The 21603-nt window shown below is 39.1% G+C and overlaps 3 protein-coding genes across 9 annotated transcripts in view; 1 reads left to right on the top strand and 2 right to left on the bottom strand.

Moving 5' to 3' along the window:
- Positions 1-2326: 2326 nt before the first annotated feature.
- mrps6 (mitochondrial ribosomal protein S6) lies at positions 2327-2659 on the bottom strand. Its single transcript, XM_030156641.1, has one exon. The coding sequence runs from the start codon at positions 2657-2659 to the stop codon at positions 2327-2329; it is 333 nt and encodes a 110-aa protein (XP_030012501.1).
- A 509-nt stretch (positions 2660-3168) lies between these two features.
- nolc1 (nucleolar and coiled-body phosphoprotein 1) lies at positions 3169-12160 on the top strand. Of its 3 annotated transcripts, none has more exons than XM_030156852.1 (15): positions 3169-3320; positions 3643-3698; positions 3892-4049; positions 4144-4241; positions 5399-5507; positions 5622-5740; positions 5933-6038; positions 6434-6568; positions 6661-6750; positions 6836-7174; positions 7708-8626; positions 8876-9552; positions 9637-9767; positions 9887-9970; positions 11158-12160. In XM_030156852.1, the coding sequence occupies exons 1-15, from the start codon at positions 3210-3212 to the stop codon at positions 11314-11316; spliced, it is 3291 nt and encodes a 1096-aa protein (XP_030012712.1). In that variant the 5' UTR covers positions 3169-3209; the 3' UTR covers positions 11317-12160. The 3 variants fall into 3 exon arrangements, with proteins under 3 accessions (XP_030012712.1, XP_030012711.1, XP_030012710.1); XM_030156851.1 differs by having other exon boundaries at positions 7708-8755; XM_030156850.1 differs by having other exon boundaries at positions 7708-9552.
- A 7976-nt stretch (positions 12161-20136) lies between these two features.
- Positions 20137-21603, bottom strand: part of micu1 (mitochondrial calcium uptake 1) — a 41870-nt gene continuing 40403 nt past the window's right edge. For all 5 annotated transcript variants that reach the window (XM_030156861.1, XM_030156862.1, XM_030156860.1 and 2 more), the window contains 2 exons: positions 21212-21301; positions 20137-21016 (listed from right to left, as the gene is read on the bottom strand). In XM_030156861.1, coding sequence (XP_030012721.1) covers positions 20856-21016; positions 21212-21301 — 251 coding nt within the window. In that variant the 3' untranslated portion in view covers positions 20137-20855. The remainder of the gene's footprint in view (positions 21017-21211; positions 21302-21603) is intronic.

Raw genomic sequence — 21603 nt, 5'->3', positions numbered from 1 at the left:
CAACTCAACTCAATTTTGTTTGAAAAGCCAATCAACTAAATATTTGCTCATAATTACTTTAGTGCTTGTTGCAGCTTCTACTTCCAAATGCTCTCTGGTGGACAAACTATGTAATAAACACACTTCAATACATTACAAACATTTATACCTACTTTTTTTTTTTTTTTTTTTTTTTCAAAACTTAACAATAAGAGAAAAATGAAGAAAATAAGGAACCTTGTCATGTCAGCTCATGTACTCTCTGTTATGACCTCTATATATGTTACAGTCTTATAAAACTGACACTAAAGTCATGAGGCGTTCACCTCTGAAGAGTCACAGAACAATTTAACAAGATATGTTTGTTGTTAGGTTTTTAACTTTGTACCATTTTGTAAATTCATTGTAAATTAAGGCTACTCAAGGGGACAGTTATTCAAATTCTTTCTAGTGAAATATTATTCTACCTACACAATTTTTTAGTGTCTTGGAATTTCTTCACCAATGTGCCAGTTCATGCAAAAGCTGCTCACAGAAGAAACAGGTGAGAAATAGGTCAGTCAGTCCATTTATGTAAGCAATTTAGTTATAAACCTGTTCCCTGAGGTAATTATAAGCACTGTTAAGATTCTGTACATTTCTGTGACTCAATTCTTCTCAAGCTACATTTGTTCACATGCAGAAGTTTAAAAAAGCCACAGTATGTAGGCTACCATTATACTTTTTTTTTTTTTTTTTACAGATTAGTTCTGGGGTTTTTTGTTATTGCAAAGTAAGTAACCTTTACTATATGACAAACAATGAATACAGAAAATAATAATTGTATTAATAGTATTTTAATATTATTTATTTTCCATGTAAACTATTTTAAGTGGAGCAGTAGAAGTCAAATCTCTACATTCATTTGGTTACATTTGTGTAAAAACATATACTTTCATAGAAACAAGACATAAAGTATGCATGTCTTATTTCTTATTCAAGTTAAAGTACTCTATAACTGGTAAATAACAGGAAACTCCTCAGTCTTCACTTTTGCAAACTTGCCAAATAAAACCTCACAAATGTGATGACTTGTTTGCTTCTCTGAGTTAGGCATTTTCTTCTTATCTGTAGTTACTTATTTACCTGACCAGAGTAGAGGCATCAGTTAAATGTCATATGTCATGACCGACAATTCACCTGCCAAAATTAACCACTGACTGGTAAACCAGAGGGATGAATCAAAAAACTACTTCAAAACCATAGATGCACTTACATCAAAGGACATTTGAAACCAATACTCTGCAGCATTTTCTTTTTAAGCAAAAGAATGGCACATGGAAAAAAACTCCAACACAAGTAGACATGAGCAGAAGCACATATGTCTTATCAGCAAAGTGTAAAATAAGAAAAGTAAAAAGCACTTATTGTGTTAGTTCTGCTGTTGAATGAACTTTACTACTGCTGAGTAATCTGTGCGTCATATGTTTCAGCATTTTTTCTGGGTTTTTTGGTTTCTGGCTTTAGTTCTGTAGTTGTGGTGTTGGTATCATGTGGTCATAGAATGATGTGATCCTTGCCATGAAAAAACTGATGATACTTCACTAAAAACTGTGAACCATGTTTTCACTAGGTTTCCAGAAGACTTGAGTTTTGAGGTCATTTTCACTGGAAAAAATATACAGGGTGTCCCATAAGTCTCCATACATAGGAGACATAATACATATGGTTCTAACATGTATTTCTTTATATTTCTTCTTTATAGTTCTTCAGCAGTGGAGGACACGCATTGAAATGTGTTCCTGACAAAATGGCAGTCATATAGTGCATATTATATAAATAAAAATGGTTTATGTCAAGAAATGTTTATTTTTCCTATGTATGGAGACTTATGGGACACCCTGTACATTGTAACACTATTATGGACCATGATTACTACACATACAAACATTTGGAAAAGCTACAGGAGATAATAATAATAATAATAATAATAATAATAATAATAATAATAATGTTACTGTCCTGTGAGAACCATAAACTATATCTAAAATCCAAGCTGTCATGAGATCAGCCATATTTTTATCTTTGTGACAATGCATTTTTCACACAATCTAAGAGGGTTTTGAATAGTTTCCTCTCTAAACTCACATAGGAACATCTAATCTTTCAATTTAAAACAAACATTCAAAATCCATACATTTGGTAATGCATAGTTTTCATTGGGCATAAAGGGAACAAAAATTGTAAAGAGTAAATTAGCTACAATATCTTCTTCTGAGGTGTGGATTAGAAGTTTAAAGCTGTATAAAATGGACAGTCACAAAATCCCTGGTGTACTTCAGTAAAAGCCACTTTTCCTTACATGTAGTCACTGTTGGGGCCCACAGCATCTGTGACTGGAAACCTGAGAGTCGTTCTTCAGCACAGTGGGCCTCACTACGTCCACATCGCGGTGCAGGTGATCCAATAAACCTGTGAGGATGTTGGGGGCTGCGTAGAAATCGATGAGAAAGTAAGCCCCTCGGGTATGCCTCTGGTTGTGTTTGGTTATCTTATAGGGTAGCAGTCTCTCTCCCAGGTTCTCCAGGTCCCTGACCACAGCGCCCCGCTCCATCAAAGTCTCCACTGTCCGGCGGAGGGCGGCCGCTGTCTCCGGTCGCTGCATCATCTTCAGGATCAGCGACAGCTCGTATCGAGGCATGGTTTCAGCAAGGAAATGCAAGATTTACACTGTTAATTCAGCTGGCAAAGGCACTATGTCATTGGAAGATTACTGTGTTCTCAGACAACCATGTTATGACACGAGGGACGGAAAAGGTCTTTGGTGATGACGTATAATTCATGCGGCCGTGTGTGAAGGAAGAGGCGCACCTTAAGAAATGTTATGGCATGTTGCGTACAGTCTTAACCAAAATATGACGTATTTAATGTTTCAAATCAAAAATTTAAATGTTAAATATTTCTATTTTAATTATTTTTAGGTTTGATGTGCATTTTTATGTACATTGTCGAACATCGTTCGTATATCTATCCGTTCAACTCGTATACATTTTTATTATTTGTAAAAAAAAAAAGAAAAAAAAAAGTAATGGGATGCAATAACGTTCTGAGAAGTTTAATGCTGCTGTAGGTGTTTGAGTGGCAATGAAATATGTAATAATATACATGTATCAATTTGCGCATGCGCGGCCGCCCACAATTGCCGCACATCTTCGTTCACTTCCTGTCCCTTCAGAACGTGTGTGTTGAAGATGGCGTCGGAAAATTCGGTGCCAAGCGATCTTTACAAATGTGTGTATTCATTTTTATTAGAAAACAAGTTCACCAAGGCGGCTCAGCAGTTTATCAAACAGACTAAAGTGGTAAGTTTTTCAAGGTGTGACTGACAGTCTGCTGAGCGCTGTCTTCTTGTGTTTGTCGTGTGTAGTAGTTTAGAGGGGCTGCACGAGGAGCCTTAAATCTACAGGCTCGTACCGGTGGACTGTTGAGGTTAGCACGTGGAGGGAAACACGCGAGAGCCATGTAGAGTATCAGCGGCCACTTAGTCACCCTAAACTTATTCTTATGTATACACAGAAGTCACGGTGTGCATCTTTATGTTACCCTATTTTATTGTATTTTTAACTTTTACCAACTTTCCAAACGCCACTGCTGTAAGTGAAACTTTCATTTGCTTCTCCACAGAATCCTCAAGATCAGAATGAAGAAAGCCTTGTTGACATTTTCAACTTCTGGGTGAAGTAAGTTTGTAATTGTGTTTTTCCTCTTTATTTTATCAAATGCTTGAAGTCAGTATCACACAGACTGCTATCTTTTATACGCAGTAGGCGAGCTGCTCTGCTTTAAAATGTTACATAATCTATCTGATGCTCTGGTTGTGGAGAAGACAGGTCATCTTTATGATTTAACAAATCTTACTGCTCTTCTGCCCAGGTCTCCTGAAGCCAGAAAGCGTAAAGCAGCTCTTCAAGCTGAAGGTACCAACGGTCCTGTAGCCAAGAAAGCAAAAACCAGTACAGAGAGTTCCAGCGAAGAGTCGAGCAGTGAGGATGAGAAAGCTGCAGCAAAACCAACTAATGCATCCCCTGCAGGTAATAAAAGTACTTAGATTATATCAGAGTAATGTGCCCGTTATCCTCACCTTAAACATTATTGCTATTTTTTCATGCATATTTGTTCTTGCAGCCAAGGTGACGCCTGCTAAAAAACCAGCTGCTAAAGCTGCATCCAGTAGCAGTGACTCCAGTGATTCAGAGGAGGAGGAGAAGAAGGCACCTGCAAAGGTAGGAGAAAATATCTGTGTTGTCAGTTATTGTTGGGCAAGTAATGAAAACAACTAAACCTCAGAAACTGAAAGTCGTGGAATTTAATTTTGTTGTCTTTAAAGAAATTTGAAATAAGTAAAAAGAAACAAAGAGTACATAGCCTGTTATATTTAGACATGGATACTGAAAAATAATTTTTAAAAATGAGGATGTTGTGTTTAATTCTTTAGGAGTACAGCTCAACTGCTGCTCCTCTGTAGTGTGCACAACCCTAACAAACAGTTCAATAAGTTAGTAAATGTATACATAATAAAGTATAGGCATGCTGATACATAAATAATTAAAGCAAGGGGTAAGCAAAATGACCAACATGTTCACGTCATAATGATGGTTTACCAACATCACAGTATAGTAATTCTGGATAGATTCAATCTCTATTTCTGTGTTAATAGTAAGTGGTGTTGCACACCATGGCTACTATTGAAGAACACGAGAAGCATTAAGAAACTTCAAGGATTTGTGCAGTTGTTGACATTAAAATCGGGTCAGCTGTTGTTGGCAAGTGATCAGTTAACGGCACAAAAGATCCCAAGACAAACTTCACATGAGTAAATGAGCATGATCTACTCCTCCACAAACAACACAATGACAGCACAATCACTTTAGAAACTATGAAATGTAGCTACTGGTAAAGATTAGACAATACTATCGTCAAATAATACGTAGTCATTCCACGAGACTGTATGTGGAGAACAGTGTAGCAAGTTGGAAAAGTTTTACCACATCTAGGGGCCTAGAAGTATTTCCATTCAAGCCTTATTTTTCATTGTTGACACAATTTTTTAATATACATTTTTTTATTGATTATTCTCAAGTTAATTTTTTCCAAGTTTGAAAGTCAATAATCAATCCTTGTGGAACAGTCACTGTAACAGGGCAATGTAAAAACAGCCCATTGCTGAATGTTTGATGTGAATATATCAAGTAGGCCATGAAAAGTGTTCCAATGTATTGTTAATGTAATACTTGATTAAAACAATTCTGTTTATGTAAATAATGGCAGAATTTGAGATCTTAAATTTGAGGAGCACTGTGAGAATCTAGGACTACCCCACTGCTGCATGGAATATGATCTCAAACGTATGCTGCTGTTAATATGTAGTTTCTGCTTGTAGGTACCTGTGAAGCCTGCTGCTGCAGGTGGTGCAAGAAAGAAAGACACTAGCTCTAGCAGTGAGGAATCTGATTCTGAGGATGAGCAGCCTGCCAAAGTCCCTGCACCAAGTGAGTGTTGACTAGATGGCTTTCAATATGCAATCTGTCATAAATTGCAAACCAGAAATTAAAAAAAAAGTTATGTGTGGAACCTCATCTATCTTAACTAATGCTGTATTACAGAACCCAAAACTGGAGCAGCCACAGCACCCAAAACAGCTGCTCCTGCTAAAGGGGCTGCTAAGAAAAAGGAGAGTAGCAGCGAAGATAGCTCTTCTGATTCTGATGAAGAACCAGCCAAGGTATGGCTTGTGAGACTACATTTAAGTAATACCTAAAAATAGTTTCTTATTAGTAGTTTTAATTAATAGTTTATTGTTGTTGTTGTTGTTGTTATGGAGGTTGGAATAATGTAGAGCTGTCTGAAATGGATATTGTAGTATGTGAAATGTATGCAGCTTACTGTCAATCATTCATTTCATCTGTTTTCAAAGGCTCCAGTTAAACCTGCTCCAGTAAAGGCTGCTGCTGCTGCTGAATCAAGCAGTGATGAGTCTTCATCTGAAGATGAAGCTCCACCCAGCAAAAAACCCAAAGGAGGTGTGTTCTAAACTTTTACTTAAGGGTAAATTTGAAAGAGAATGTCCAAAACATCTAGCACGATTAGTCAAAAGTAATTAACAAGGAGCAGTAACATTATGTACTATTTTCACCAGACATATTCCAGTGCCCATCTCACTATGAAGGCACGGTGTGGTGTTAAAGTAATTCATAGGTAAATGTGGAGAGCACTTACATTATTGGGATATTTGTGGACCCTGTGGCGCACAAGTGCACGTACCATAATAGAAGACTTTGCCTTCATTTCAACCTATGTTTTTCATTTATTTATTTGTATCTGTCAGCCTGCCCTATTTTTGAAGTGTTTCTATCAGTTTGATAGCTTTTTTGATGTAAATATGAGGTGTAACTTGAGACAAATCTTTGTCTTGCAGGAGAATACTCTGCAGTCCCACCTCCTGCTGTCCAAAAAGCACCGGCTGCAACGACTTCTAAGAAGGCTAAGGAAAGCGAGTCCTCAGACAGCAGTGATGACAGCAGTGATGAGGAAGAACAGAAGAAAGTACCTGGTAAGAAATGTTTTCTCTTATTTTAAGCTGTTGCTGGGTTTTGTTGTTTTTTGTTTTTTTAAAGTAGACTAACATTTTCTGAATCCTTCCAGCAAAACCTGCTCCAGTAAAGACACCGACTGCCAAGCCTACCGGACCAAAACCCGCAGCAAAGAAGCAGGACTCCAGCTCTGACAGTTCAGGTAATAATCAAGATTCCACATAGTCATTTTTCTTATTTTGATCCTGTCTCCATGTGTACGTCATTCATTACATGTCTCTTATCAGATTCCAGCTCAGAAGAAGATGAACCTAAAAAACCTGCAGCTAAAGCAGCTCCAGTCAAAGCTGTTGCCGCCAAAGCAGCTCCTGCAAAGAAGCAAGACTCTGACTCTGATTCATCAAGTTCAGAGGAAGAAGAGGTGAAGAAACCTGCAGTAAAGGCAACTCCTGCTAAGGCTGCTCCAGCTAAAGCTGCTGCAGCTAAAAAAGATTCGTCAGATGAGGATTCCAGCTCAGATGAGGAAGATGATGCAGCAGCAAAGAAGCCCACAGTTAAAACAGCCCCTGCTAAGACTCCACCTGCAAAGACTGCCCCTACTAAAAAGGATGAATCCTCCAGCTCAGGTAAGAAGAAATTAGATATGACCACACAGGTTCAGCATTTCTAAAAATTCTTGAATTACTTCGATTTGCTCAATCTGTTCTCCACCGTATAAAAGTCCACTTTTGCAAACAATGTAAAATGTATAGCTGTTTTAACTTCAGCTTTATTATTCCCTGACAGGGTATAGTGTCAGTATGTCCAGCTTGTTTTCCCAGAGCATAACTGGAAAAACGTTGGCTGTTTTCACTAAACCTGTAACCATGTGAAGTGATTCCTTTTGGTATTTTGGCATCCATCATGTCCGTATGCCATCATTTGGTTTCAGCTGACATAGCAGTTAATATTTCTATACATGTTTTTAACTAATTCAAGGTGTTGTGTGTTTTTTGTTGGTTTTTTTGGGGGGTGGGGGGGTTGTCTTTTAAGCATATTGACTTCTCTGTCAATTAACTTAAATGAACATCTGTAGACCAGGACATTATCTGATGGCTCTTGTTGATATGAATTTTTACTTGATTTTTAGTTTGTTTCAAATTGATATTTTTCATTCCAGATTCAGATAGCAGTTCTGAAGATGAGGCCCCAGCAAAACCTGCAGCTACACCGAAAGCTGTGGCTCCACCACAGCCAGCTGCCGCCTCCAAATCCTCGACCAAGGAAGCAGAGAGCAGCTCCACCTCAGACGATGATTCCTCTGAGGAGGAGGAACCAGTCAAATCCAAGCCGGCTGCAGCTACCCCTAAGCCTGCAGCTGTTGTCACCAAGCCTCCTGCAGCAGCAGAGAGCAGCTCAGACTCTGACTCCTCTGAAGAGGAGGAAGAACCAGCCAAGTCGAAGCCAGCAGCAACAAAACCACCCACTCCGGCTTCAAAGCCCGCTACTCCTGCAGCAAAGCCTGCAGCAGAGAGCAGCTCAGAGGAGGACTCATCTTCTGAAGATGAAGAACCTGCTAAAGCTAAGCCAGCAGCAGCTAAACCATCCACCCCAGCATCAAAGCCTGCTACTCCTGCAGCAAAGGCTGCTGCAGCAGAAAGCAGCTCAGAGGAAGACTCTTCTTCTGAAGATGAACAACTACCTGCTAAAGCTAAGCCAGCAGCAGCAGTTAAACCATCCACCCCAGCGTCAAAGCCCGCTACTCCTGCAGGAAAAGCTGCTGCAGCAGAAAGCAGCTCAGAGGACTCATCGTCTGAAGATGAAGAACCTGCTAAAGCTAAGCCAGCAGCAGCAAAACCATCCACCCCAGCAGCAAAGCCTGCTACTCCTGCAGCAAAAGCTGCTGCAGCAGAAAGCAGCTCAGAGGAGGACTCATCTTCTGAAGATGAAGAACCTGCTAAAGGCAAGCCAGCAGCAGCAAAACCATCCACCCCAGCAGCAAAGCCCGCTACTCCTGCAGCAAAGGCTGCTGCAGCAGAAAGCAGCTCAGAGGAAGACTCCTCCTCTGAAGACGAAGAACCTGCTAAAGCTAAGCCAGCAGCAGCAAAACCATCCACCCCAGCAGCAAAGCCTGCTACTCCTGCAGCAAAAGCTGCTGCAGCAGAAAGCAGCTCAGAGGAGGACTCTTCTTCTGAAGATGAAGAACCACCTGCTAAAGCTAAGCCAGCAGCAGCAGCAACAAAACCATCCACCCCAGCGGCAAAGCCCGCTACTCTTGCAGCAAAGGCTGCTGCAGCAGAAAGCAGCTCAGAGGAAGACTCCTCCTCTGAAGACGAAGAACCTGCTAAAGCTAAGCCCACTACACCTGCTGCAAAGCCAGTTACCCCAGCAACTAAGCCAGCTACAGCCACTGTAAAGTCTGCTAAAGCAGAAAGCAGCTCTGACTCTGATAGTGACAGCTCAGATTCTGATTCAGAGGCAGCAAAACCTGCTATCCAAAAACAAGTTGCTGCAACAGCCAAGAAACCTGCTCCTTCTACTCCTGTCACCAAGGCTCCTGTAAAATCCGGTGGAGATGCATCTGAGAGCTCAAGTGATGATGACTCCAGCGATGAGGAGGCGGCGGCAAAGAAAAAGGAAGCAGTGCCGAAGCCCTCAGCCACAAAACCTGCTTCAACTCCAGCAAAGAAGGCAGAGAGCAGCTCTGATTCATCAGACAGCTCTGATTCTGAAACAGAGAAGAAGTCCTCTGCAAATTCTGCAGCCACCAATGGAAAAGCAGTAACTCCCAAAACACCCACCTCAGCAGCCAAGGCTCCAGCGAAGCAGGCAGAGTCTTCATCTAGTGATAGCAGCTCTGAAGAGGAGGAGGCACCTGGTACTAGTACTGTCAAACCTGCTGCAACAGCCAAAACACCCCCTGCAACTAAAACTAAAGAGAGCAGCAGCTCTTCAGACAGTTCATCAGATGAAGAAGAAGCACCACCTAAAGCTGCCACCACACCCACTACCCCCACAACAAATGGTAAACCGAAAACAAATATTTATGAAAAATACACAATTCTCGTCCTTGATATTAACACAAGTCACTTAATCTGAACTCATGCAGGTACCAATGGCAAGAGAAAAAGAGATGAGTCATCAGAAAGTGAAGAAGATGAAGAAGAAACAGAGGTCAAGACTCCAAAAAATAAGAAAGCAGCAACTACACCACAAACATTTCCTAAAGCCAATAAAAAAGTAAGACCTTAGATGCAACAACCTGATCTGAGATGCTAGTTACTGTTGGTTTTGCAAACAGTTTGAAATATGTCTGCTGCAACTGATTTTATGAAAAATCCAATGTTTCTGTCTTTTAGTCCTCCAACGTACCTTTCCGTAGAATACGAGAAGAGGAAGTTGCAGTGGATCCCCGTTTAGCAGACAACTCTTTTGATGCAAAGGTAAGTGGCAACTGTGTCACACATTGTAACCTTCAAACATTTGATCAAACACTGTCATTGAGAATTACTTCACTCATAGTCTGAGCCTACTGCATATTTTTGCAGTGGGTGGAAAACAGTAAACTTAACTCTTTAAGTGCCAGACAGTTAAGGGGCTAATAAGCCTTAAAAGTGCCACAGAATTTGGCCGTTTTTCAGTATTTCGCGTTGTTTTTATAATATTGGAAGAATCCTGCAGGAAACCGCTCTGTAACATCCGACCGATTGCTGATTAGATCCAAAACGCACCGGACGCAGCCGATTCATTATTGATCGTAATTTGCATAATTTATAATAATAATAATAATAATAATCTTTATTTACATAGCACTTTTCATACATTAAAAACTGTAGCACAAAGTGCTTTACATATCAGTTTAAAAATCAGTACCGCCCCCCACCCCCACCCACACCCACCCACTCACCCGCACACACACACACACACACATATACATGCAAACCCACAAGCTCACACATACTTAAGAAGACTGACTGAGCACGGGTAGACCAGAACAAAAATGTACAAGTAAAAGTAAAACATCAATTTAGGAGGCGCTGTCTCAGGGAGCCATCCGCACCAGGAGGCAGCCGCCGACCCCGGCGACCAGGCACCAGCAACACAGCCCTGCATCCCAACTAGTGGGAGAGGGCCAACTGGGACCCCCACCCACCAGAAAGGAGCGGACCCCAGTGAGAGAAGGCGCCACAGCCCCCGGAGTCGACAGCCGCCCCCCGGCATGGAGGGCTCCCTCTGATGAAACACCGGAGAATAAGAAACATTAAAAAGATATAAAAATATTATTCGGTCGCGTGACCTCAAATTCCCGTCTGCTTGGTCTCAAAAGGGAGACACAGAAAGAACGTCATCGAAATGTGAGAAAGAAATGGGGGTGGATGGTTTGTTTGTACACAAATGTGGCGTGTTCTCCAAAGCCGATCTGATCGGCCCGTGGCACTTTACAGGTTGTTTTCGTAAAGCTGATTTAATCGGCCCATGGCACTGAAAGTGTTAATACTGATATTTGAGGTTATTTTTTAATGGAGTGTTTCTGTTCAGGATGATTCTGAAATGGGAAGTGGAATATTTAGCCATTTCTACCAATAAAATGCAGATTTTTATAACTTTTAATGTATATTTGCTTTTCCAGCAAGGATCAAATGGGGACTGGGGCCAAAAGGCTAATGATGTTCTAAGGTTCACAAAAGGGAAGTCGTTTCGCCATGAAAAGACAAAGAAGAAGAGGGGAAGCTACAGGGGAGGAGCCATCTCCACATCAGTAAATTCTATTAAATTTGACAGTGACTGAGGAACATCTTCCACCTGAACAGGACTGTACAGTGTGAACTATCGTGTAGCTCCTTTGACCATCAGCAGCCCACTTACAGAATGATGTGACCAGAGCTGAGCAGGAACGTACATGGTGGTACCTGCCCTCGGATTGTAAGGAGACAGTTTCTTTGATTTCTAATCTGTTGCTTTTAGATCAGCAAATGCTGTCGTTACAATCTGTAAAGTTAGGCAGGAGATTCTCCCTAATTCATTAAAATCCATGTAACAGTACCATTTATAGCCACTAGGTGGCTGCAGGCCACCAGTTATTGGTTTATACAGTGTAATGTGAATGTTGGGCCCCTTTTTTGGTTGTTTTGATTTTGTTAACCTGTTTTCGAGCTTATGTCTACAGGTCTGACATGGTTTAATTTTTCACGTAGGAATTGTAAAATCCATCCTGGCAGGATTTTCAGTGCAAGATAAGATTCATGTTGATTTTTTTTAATGGTGCACTTGGATGCTGTGTTTCTGGGTTGTATGTCATTTTCTTTAAATGTGGAAAGGGTCTGCACTCTGTTTTTTCTCTTTACATCTCATCAGAGCATTTAGCAAGTAGAACTAAGTTTTATACTGTATTTATTTGAAGGTTAAATTCCATTAAAACCTGTAGGACCTCAGATGTTATATTAACCATCTGGCTTTGTTTCTTGGTGTTTGTATGTGCATGACCCCTTCCATGCTGTTCTCTGACCAGTGGATTTATTTCAACAACTTGAGCCATATTTCATTAATCTAAATTTTCTGTAGGAACTTTAGGGTACCACTCCTTTTGTATAGCTGAGTCTTATATCTAATTAAAAAGTTAACACATTAAACAACAGTGTGGTTACAGTGATTTTGAAAACTTTTTCTTCTGCAGTGACTGAAGCAGAGTCAAATTCTCCTACAACCGTCTACTCACATGACATCAGATCAATACACAGAGTATGGATAGATCCAAACTGCTTAAGGAGCAAAGTACAAAAAGGGAGTTCTATGAATTCAAGCTTTAAGAAGTTAATGCATGTTCACGTTGCCAACTGAGTGGATGAGGAACGAAACCCATGAATCAGTAATATGAGAATATGAGTGATCATACTTATTACATTCAGTCGAAGACCACTTAAAACTATAGATGAAATATCTAAAGCAAACACTTATGGCTGTCTGCACTTTCACTGTAACATAAATAATTGTACTTGCTCTGCAAATACAGATGAACACACTGGGCTCTTCATGTTCAGCTTAGTTTTTCCACTTTGACAGTAAACTTAAATATATTAACTCCTCAATGATCCATATGAAGTGAAATAAAGAAATCAAATGTTATACATAAATTTAACTGCTAAAGCATTCACACTATCCATGTTGGTAAAGTGTTGCTCTAAGGGCATTTCTACACACACGAAATAATCCAAACAATTTGTGTAATTCAACTTGAGTTTCTAAGAGAATCCACTAGATGGCAGCCACGTTGTTGCGCTGGACTGTAGTTGTAGTGAAAAACCAAACAGTGTATTGTTTTGGCTGTCCAACTCATTTTAGTTCGGGGGCCACCTTGAGCCCAACATGATCTCAAAAAGGCCAGACCATCAGAATAATAACATTTAAAAAATTTTGAATTACATTATGAAAATGTTTACATCTATAATGTTACCTTAAAAATCTGAATAACACGGATAACCTGAAAAGACTTGAAGAAAAATAAATGCAATTTTAACAATATTAGGCCTCGGCTTCTGATTTACACATGTGCATTCAAAGTTATAGATCACAGCGGGTCTATAAATACACAAAATATTTAGTAACAGGCAGAATATTGATAAAATTGCTCTTTTTTCTCTTAAGGCATTTCTTGTTTGTTTGTATTTGTTCAGGTTATTCACATTTTTTGTGAAAGGATAATTTGTTAAGGTAAACATTTTCATGTAATTTGACTTTTATACTAAAAGAGAAAAATTTGTCGTCATTATTTAGAGCTTATTCTGATAGTATTTTACTTTGTTCTGGATGTGACTTCAAATAAAATGACTTTGACATCGTACATTGTTAATATCAGTGTAATTTTTGCATTTCACAAATTCACGACACAGGCTGGAGTAGACCCTTTGGCGGGCTAGTTTTGGCTCATGGGCGGCAGGTTTGACACCTGTGATGTAGACAGGTCCTTCCATCCTACCTGTTCCTGTGTTACTGTTGAGGGTAGAAGACTGTTTGGCCCAGTGTGTTCTCAGTTTTCACACTGATCCGGTGTGTCCCAGTACGTCTGCTAACTGCACTCACCAGCAGCTACATCTATAGTTGTGTTGCTGAATATCTGTGAATATAGAAATATACTAATAAATTCTTGGTGAAATATGGATGACCTGTCTGGAATGTTGAAAATGAACAAATCAGATGCCCCTCACAATATGAAAAAAAAAACAAAAAGTTAAATATTTCATGTGACTAGGTAATTGGCCTTGATCAGGTAGACATTCTCATGAGGCCTCATTAAACTTAAAAAACATTTATTTTAGTGCTTTGTCACTCAGCTCCCTCTCAAATCTAACTAAATATTTGTCTTGGGATGTTTAATCCTGGCTGTACAGATGGTGGAAATGTGAACGTGCTGTATTTTAGCAGCTCCTGTCACTCCCTTCACTTTGAAAAACAGACAGGGAGTTTTTCATTGTTGGGAATGAAGTGGGCTGGGTGGTTGTTGAGACAGAACAGGAGATTAGTGGAATGAATTTGTTTTTTACCGACTCTTGTGAGCGTCTTTGCACAGCCCCTGGTGATTCCTACGCACACTGGAAGAACCGTACATAAACTGGCTGAACGTCTCTGTATACAAATAGTAAAATGTTGTGTACACATAAAGGAGTGTTGATTCAGGAGGGAGGTCTGCAGAGGAAGGGCTTCCACTGAAGGATGGCACCAGGAGGGGAACCACTGAGCCTTAGTGCAGGAATCACAGAGCAGAGAAATGTGACAGAGTGGGTCTGGTTGGGCTTTACATGGCTGAGTTGTCAGGTTGAGGGGTGGGGGTGAGGGGTGAGGGGAGGGGGGTTGCACCACATTCACAGAGCTGTTACTGGAGACACCGTGGCCCACAGCAGCGTTTATTAAACAGCTTCTGAAGGAACTTGACTCAAATTTGAGTCAATTAAGAAAATACTAGTTATTCACTTGTTCCACATCCTCAGCTCTTTGACTTTTTATGTTTTTACAAAAACTTTTAATTAGCTGCAGATCAAAACTACTTCTCATGTGTATGTTGGGTTCATTTTATTCTCATTTTGACCTTGTTCAGGAGTCTCAAACATACGGCCTGCAGGCAAAAACCAGCCCACCAACAGTTCCAATCTGGTCCATGGGATGAATTAGCGAAGTACAAAAGCTACACTGAAGACGTTAACGGTCAGGGGCCACGTACAGGGGTACTGGGTCACACATGTAAAATAATAGCATAATAATAACCCCAAATTCCAAACTCTAAAAGGTTTAGATTATGCCTGTTACTAAATGTTTTGTGCCTCTGCAGATTCACTGTGATCTGTAATACAGATAGTCGCGGAAAAAATTATTAGACCGTCAAAAGCCATCAAAAACAATAGTTGTGCAATCAAGTACTAACTCCTGTGTGTATCATGTGACTAAAACAGACAGAAAAGAAAACATGGAATACCTAAAAGCACAGTTTTTGTCAGTACAATGCCATAGCTATTGATGTAAGAACTGAAGTGATTTTGGTTATTATCAAGAAAACCATGGAAAATGACTAGATATCAGCTCTGAAATTAAACTCTTATGAGCTATTTTTGTTGTTTTCATTATATTTGTCCAAACAAATGTACCTTTAGTTGTACCAGGCATTAAAATGAACGAGAAATTGTAGAAAACAAGGGGTGGTGGTCAGTGTCATAACATTTTCCATGACTGTATATAAATAAGTTGAGGCATAATATTGTTAAATTTACTTATTTTCTCTTAGAAATTTCAAGTAGTTCAGGTTATTCATATTTTTTTGTGAAAGGATAGTTAATCAATATGAACATTTTCATAGTTTAATATTCCTATTTTGCACTAAAATGAAGAAAATAATTTGGAGTTATCATTATTTATAAGCTATTATGCTATTATTTTCTGGTTCTGGGCTGTATGTGGCCCCTGAACTACAATGAGTTTACTTAGTTTGTGTTCAGAGCTTCCAGTTGTTTTGTTTTTAGTAAAGGCCCAACTCATTCTTTATGGTTCACGTGGAGGCTTTTTGTGTCTTTTGCTTCATATTGTTTACTTTAAATAGTGACAATCTGCGCTCATCTTTTAATTCAAGAGAACATTTTGTTAATTTGCTATGGCTCTTCGACATTTCTGCATTTATCGGTTTTGTCTAACTTTTAATTGGATTTCAGTGGCACAAAATTGCAGAGCACCTCAGTGTCAGAGATACTGTGATTTAACTCTGCATAAACTCAGCAATTAATTTGGCTATTTAGAAAAAAAAAAGCCAAGAGATAAAATTAAAAACCAAACAAAAGTTGCAGCCATAAGTCAGGGTGTGCACAGGAAACAAGCACTTACATTTCAACTGAAAAAAATAATCAGATGTTTTGATAAATAATATTCGTATTCAACTATTGCAGGTAAATATATCAAATGCAAAACAAATTATACCTACAACTTAACATTATATAATCCATTAATGTAGGTCTATAAGTATGTGGACAGTGAGCGTATATGGTAACGTTGCTTCTGTAAACCACCACAGTAGATTTGACATAAAGTAACAAGACGTGGTTGAAGTGTGGACTTCAGCTTTAATTAATGGATTAAAAAATATCTAAATAATTTGACAGCTGACTAACAAGCACCTTCCTGGACAAGTTATTCGATGACAAATGAACCAGATAAATGTTGAATTTGCATTTGGTAGCTGTTCACTGGAATTCTTAATGTAAGGTCCAGAGAGGTGTCAACACAAGTGAAGGAGGCTGGAAAAACCAAACAAATCTATCAGAGAGGGAGGAATTTAAGAGTGGCAAAATCAACAATTTGGTACATTCTTAAAAAGAAAGAATCCACTGATGAGCTCGACAACACCAAAAGGTCTGAAAGAACATGGAGCACAAGGTTGCAGAATTCATCTGTTAAAGAAAAATGCTTTTATAACATTGTCATTATTGAAGTCTACCATCAAAAGACATATTCCTGAACATACACAGAGGATGAACAAGGTGCAAACCACTGGTAACACTCAACAACAGGAAGGACACATTAGAATGATCCAGAAAGTATCTAAAAAAAACCTAGTTCTGGAAAGAGATCCTCTTCACCACAGGTGTCAAACATGCAGCCCGGGGGCCAAATCTGGCCCGCTAATAACATAATAACCTAGAAATACTGACTCCGAATGTTCTTCTTGGTTTAATGTGAAAAAAATATGATGTTATGCCTGTAAATAATAACTCCAATTTCTTCTCTTTGATTTATTGCAAAGAACATTAAACTCTGATATCCTTTAATAATAAAACGTCAATAACTTGAACAAATATGAAGAACCTGAAATGTCTAAAAATAATTGCAATTTTAACAATATTCTGCCTGTTTTGTGTCTTGGTAGATCTGATCTGTAATGCATATGTATAAATCATAAGTTGAGGCATAATATTGATTACATTTTTCGTATTATTTCTTCTTATTTTTCTTCAGAAATTTCATTTTTTTCATTTATTCACATCTTTTTTGTTTGGACAGTTTGTAAAATGTAAATGATTTCATAAGTTAATGTTATTTTTTTGCATATGAAAAATTTGGAGTTGTCATTATTTATAGGCTATTATGCTTTTATTTTACTGGTCCAGCCCATTGGAGGTCAAATTGGGCTGAATGTGGCCCCTGAACTAAAATGAGTTTGACACCCCTGCTCTAGACAGATGACACCACAATGAACTTACCAGAATAATGGTTACAGAGTCTGAAGGAGAGGAGCAGCTCATGATCCAAAACAGACCACGTCATGTGACCAGTGCGGTGGAGGCAGGGATAGGACAAAGACATGTATGATAGAAGGAACAGGATGACCTCTGAAGGATTCAGGCCTGTCCTCTGTGCTCTGATTCAGTCAAAGGCTGCAAAACTGGCAGGATGACACTTCATACAGCAGATGGATAATGACCCAAAACATTCCACAAAAGCAACCCAAGAGCTTTTGGGATGGGATGTTCTTCAGCGTCCAAGTCACACACCTGATCCAAACCCATTAGAGCAGCTTTACAGTTACTGAAGACTCAACTGAGGGCAGAATGACCCACAAACAAGAAGCAACTGATGGCAACTGTGGTAAAGACTTTTTCATCCAAATATTACAAACAATCCCCCCCACCCCACCTCCCCGAAGGGAAGGCAAGAGGTATTGTTTTTGGTTAGGTGTGTTTGTTTGTTAACACTTTAGCAGAAAAACTATTGGTTGAATTCATATCAAATTGGGTTTATAGATTGACAGTGACCCACAATAGATGTCATTACATTTTGGGAAACATAAGTTTCAAGTTTTTATGAATTTTTAAAATCTTTTTTTCCCCATTTACTCATAATGGGCGAAATTTCAAATGTCTGTACAAACATCAATTTTGGTTCAACGTACTTCAGACTTAGCACATATATACAGGGTGGGGAAGCAAAATTTACAATGAACATTTGGTTGTTTTTTCTCAGCAGGCACTTGTCAATTGTTTTGAAACCAAACATATATTGATGTCATAATCATACCTAACACTGTTATCCATACCTTTTCAGAAACTTTTGCCCATATGAGTAATCAGGAAAGCAAACGTCAAAGAGTGTGTGATTTGCTGAATGCACTCGTCACACCAAAGGAGATTTCAAAAATAGTTGGAGTGTCCATAAAGACTTTTTATAATGTAAAGAAGAGAATGACTATGAGCAAAACTATTACGAGAAAGTCTGGAAGATACTATTAAAGAAGAATGGGAGAAGTTGTCACACGAATATTTGAGGAACACTTGCGCAAGTTTCAGGAAGCGTGTGAAGGCAGTTATTGAGAAAGAAGGAGGACACATAGAATAAAAACATTTTCTATTATGTCAATTTTCTTGTGGCAAATAAATTCTCATGACTTTCAATAAACTAATTGGTCATACACTGTCTTTCAATCCCTGCCTCAAAATATTGTAAATTTTGCTTCCCCACCCTGTAGAGGCAGTTGATATGCTGACATAACCACATGCATAGACATGATGACATCAGCTGGATCGATGCTAAAATAAGCAACAATACTTGCGGGGGGCGGGGTTTGTTGTGCCTAACACCACTTTTTTATAACAGTTTTAGTTTGTCAAAAAAATCTTGAGCCTTTAAAAACAGAGTTAAATAGAGAGAAAATAGAATTACTACCTTTAAAATAGGTGTAATTGCTAAATTGGCCACACTTCAATCACACGTTGCCTGTTGTTTCATGTCAGATCCTATGTGATGGTTTCCAGAGGCAAAAGTACAACGTTTGTATCAGTTTAACTACACATGAACCTGACTGTATATCGAAGCGAGATAACTTTTCTAGTTCCAAACATGCTGAATTAAGATTCTTGATCCTTTTAGATGAAAAAAAAGACTAATTTCAACATCATAGGACCCTTTTTAATGTCTTGAAATTCCTTTTTCTAGCCCAAGTAGTATCCTAATGTGGTTCTATACAATGGTAGGTTTACATGGTTATTTGAGTGAGTTAAGAGTTAAAGCACATTTTGTCAACAAGTGTAAGTGTAAAGTAAAACAGGTTGAGTAGTAGGTTTACTGCTGTCATTAGATATGACATTTACCCACGTTAATAAGATGGATTTTTAATTAGTTGAAATGTTGCATCAAATGTGAGACTTAATGGCTTAAAAGGCCTAACGTTTAAAGTTATTATTAAATATTAAATGTAAGTTTAATGCTGCTAAGAGACTGGAAATTGACTGAGCTGATCTCTCTGAGTGCTTTTAAATCCAAACTCAAAGTGTTAGAGAATAACTCAATGACTTGCACGTGTTTTACATAGGCTGACTGATCCTGTAAGTTACTGTATGTTTTAACTGTATGATGTAACTGTATGTTGTAACTCTGTGTTGTGCTGCCTCTTGACCAGGACTGCCTTGGAAAAGAGGTTCTTAATCTCAATGGGATTTTTTTCCTGGTTAAATAAAGGTTAAATAAATAAAAAAGAGCTTTTTAGACGTTTTAAGGACCATATATTTATGTTAAAGATAGAGCTGGCAGGTGAAGAAAACTTGTTGGTATTAATAATATGTGTTTAAAGCAGTTAAGAATAATGTGACGTTCTATGCGGTTGCAAAGACAGACTTAAGGCCTGGAAAGAACCCAGATGAGGAATACTGATGAGAGGCCCTTCAACCTAATCTCCTGCCTGGCAATCTCTCTTGAGTACCACTTCCGTCTGTCTGTCAGCCACTGCGATGTGTGCATGTGCAAGCGAACGAACGAGCTGGCGTGTTTCAGGCCAATGCAGCACAGAGTGTGTTGGGAAAGCTGCAGGACAATCTTTTAATGGGCAGCAAAGGCCGAGGACTATTCATCCTGTCCATTTCAATTAGACAAAACTGCTGACTGCTCGTGTACGCACATTACCATCTTCTCCCTCATCTGGCATGCGCTCAAAGCCACTGCAGACAATCAGCCATGCGTTTTGCCTTAAATGCTGGAATCAATTTCATTACACATGACAAATTACAGCCGTGACGCCCCCACAAAGACTGGAAGTGAGGAAATAACAGGACAACTGGAATTTCAAGTTACACAGAAAACAATCAGATTTACATTATGAAAAACATCTTTAATAGAGCTTCTTTTTTTTTTTCTTTTTTTTTTTACATCCATCTTATATAAAGTGTTTCAATGAGCATTTATAAACAGAATACACATTTCAGAGGAAGACAGGCATCATTGATTATTTATGGGCCAAAATCAGAGGAGTAAAGATGCAGGTAAAGATACTGGATTGAATGAAATAAGATTATATACTCTGTCTCAAAGACAAAACCAAAAACTGCTATTACCAAAGTGTATAACAGACATGCAGCAGCGTTTATACTTTTGAGGGTGAAAATATATTCCACCTGATGTGTTGCCTTTTCAGTAAATGGTGTTAAACATATGAAAGTGCTGTATTTAGCGTTTGACAAAAGGCCCCACAGTGACCTGCTGAGACTGCCATTCCCTGTAGATGATGGCAAAAATAAATATACTGGTAAACTTTGTATATTATTTAAATATACAACAGATGCCTTAAGCAGGCAGGCTAGGAAAGCCTTTCAGAACACACTGCGCTGCGTCAGCATGCTTTCGTCACTAGATTGATAGTTTGAGCTACATCGACATGCGGGTGGTGATGCCCTTCAGAGCTGTATCTTAATGAGCTCTTTGCTTTAATCGCCTAATTAAATTCTGTTGAAGGAGAATGTTTTTGATACTACTTGTGATGTTGCTTTTCTCACATACTGTCTGACGCTCACACGCTGCCACCTGTCTCTGTTATGTCTTTGGTGTGGCGAAGTCCCAGGCGGTGTCCTGGGCACATTTCCACATGGCGCGCACCAGCCGAGTGAAGCCCATGTCCTTTGGTTTCTCCAGCCCACGCATCAGCCGCTGCTTCATAATGGCGATGAATTCCTTATTACTGAGTTCTCCGTTCCCTGAGGATAACGGACGGCAGGAGGGGAAGAGAAGAGAGGAGGGATGACGGACGGACAGAGAGCAGAGATGATGAAATAAGGAGAGAAGAGGAAGTAAGAGGAAAAGATGATTTCCATTTAAAGATGATTTCCTCATGTTACTTTATATAAAAACATCTGTGGAGGAGAGCTTTGATGAGGTTGCCAGTTACTTACCATCACAATCGAACAGAGCGAACACCACGTCACACACATGATCCGACAGCTCCACCTTGGCCACGGTGCGAGCCACCTGCTTCATTGTCGCTGGGAAACAAAGGCAGACGGGGTGTCTGTTTAATACTTTCTAAGGCCTTTTGTTTAACCAAATGTCAAACTAGATTTGGATAAATAATCTATTGTTTCAGATAAATAGTCTGTGTAGAGGGATAAAGAATGATGCATTTTTAGAACATGAAAGAGCAACTGTGTTAAGTTTTCTGACACTTTTTCTAAAGCTAAGATTTAATTTTCAAATGTATAAATGAATTATGTTATTACAAAGGCCACAAACTGACAAGATCACAACCTTGGCCATCACCATAACTGATTAGATTTACTGTAATAAG

Source organism: Sphaeramia orbicularis, chromosome 15 (genome assembly GCF_902148855.1).
Source record: "Sphaeramia orbicularis chromosome 15, fSphaOr1.1, whole genome shotgun sequence".
Lineage (NCBI taxonomy): Eukaryota > Metazoa > Chordata > Actinopteri > Kurtiformes > Apogonidae > Sphaeramia > Sphaeramia orbicularis.
The sequence above is the reverse complement of the archived record's forward strand: the minus strand, read 5'-3'. Positions and strand labels throughout refer to the sequence as shown.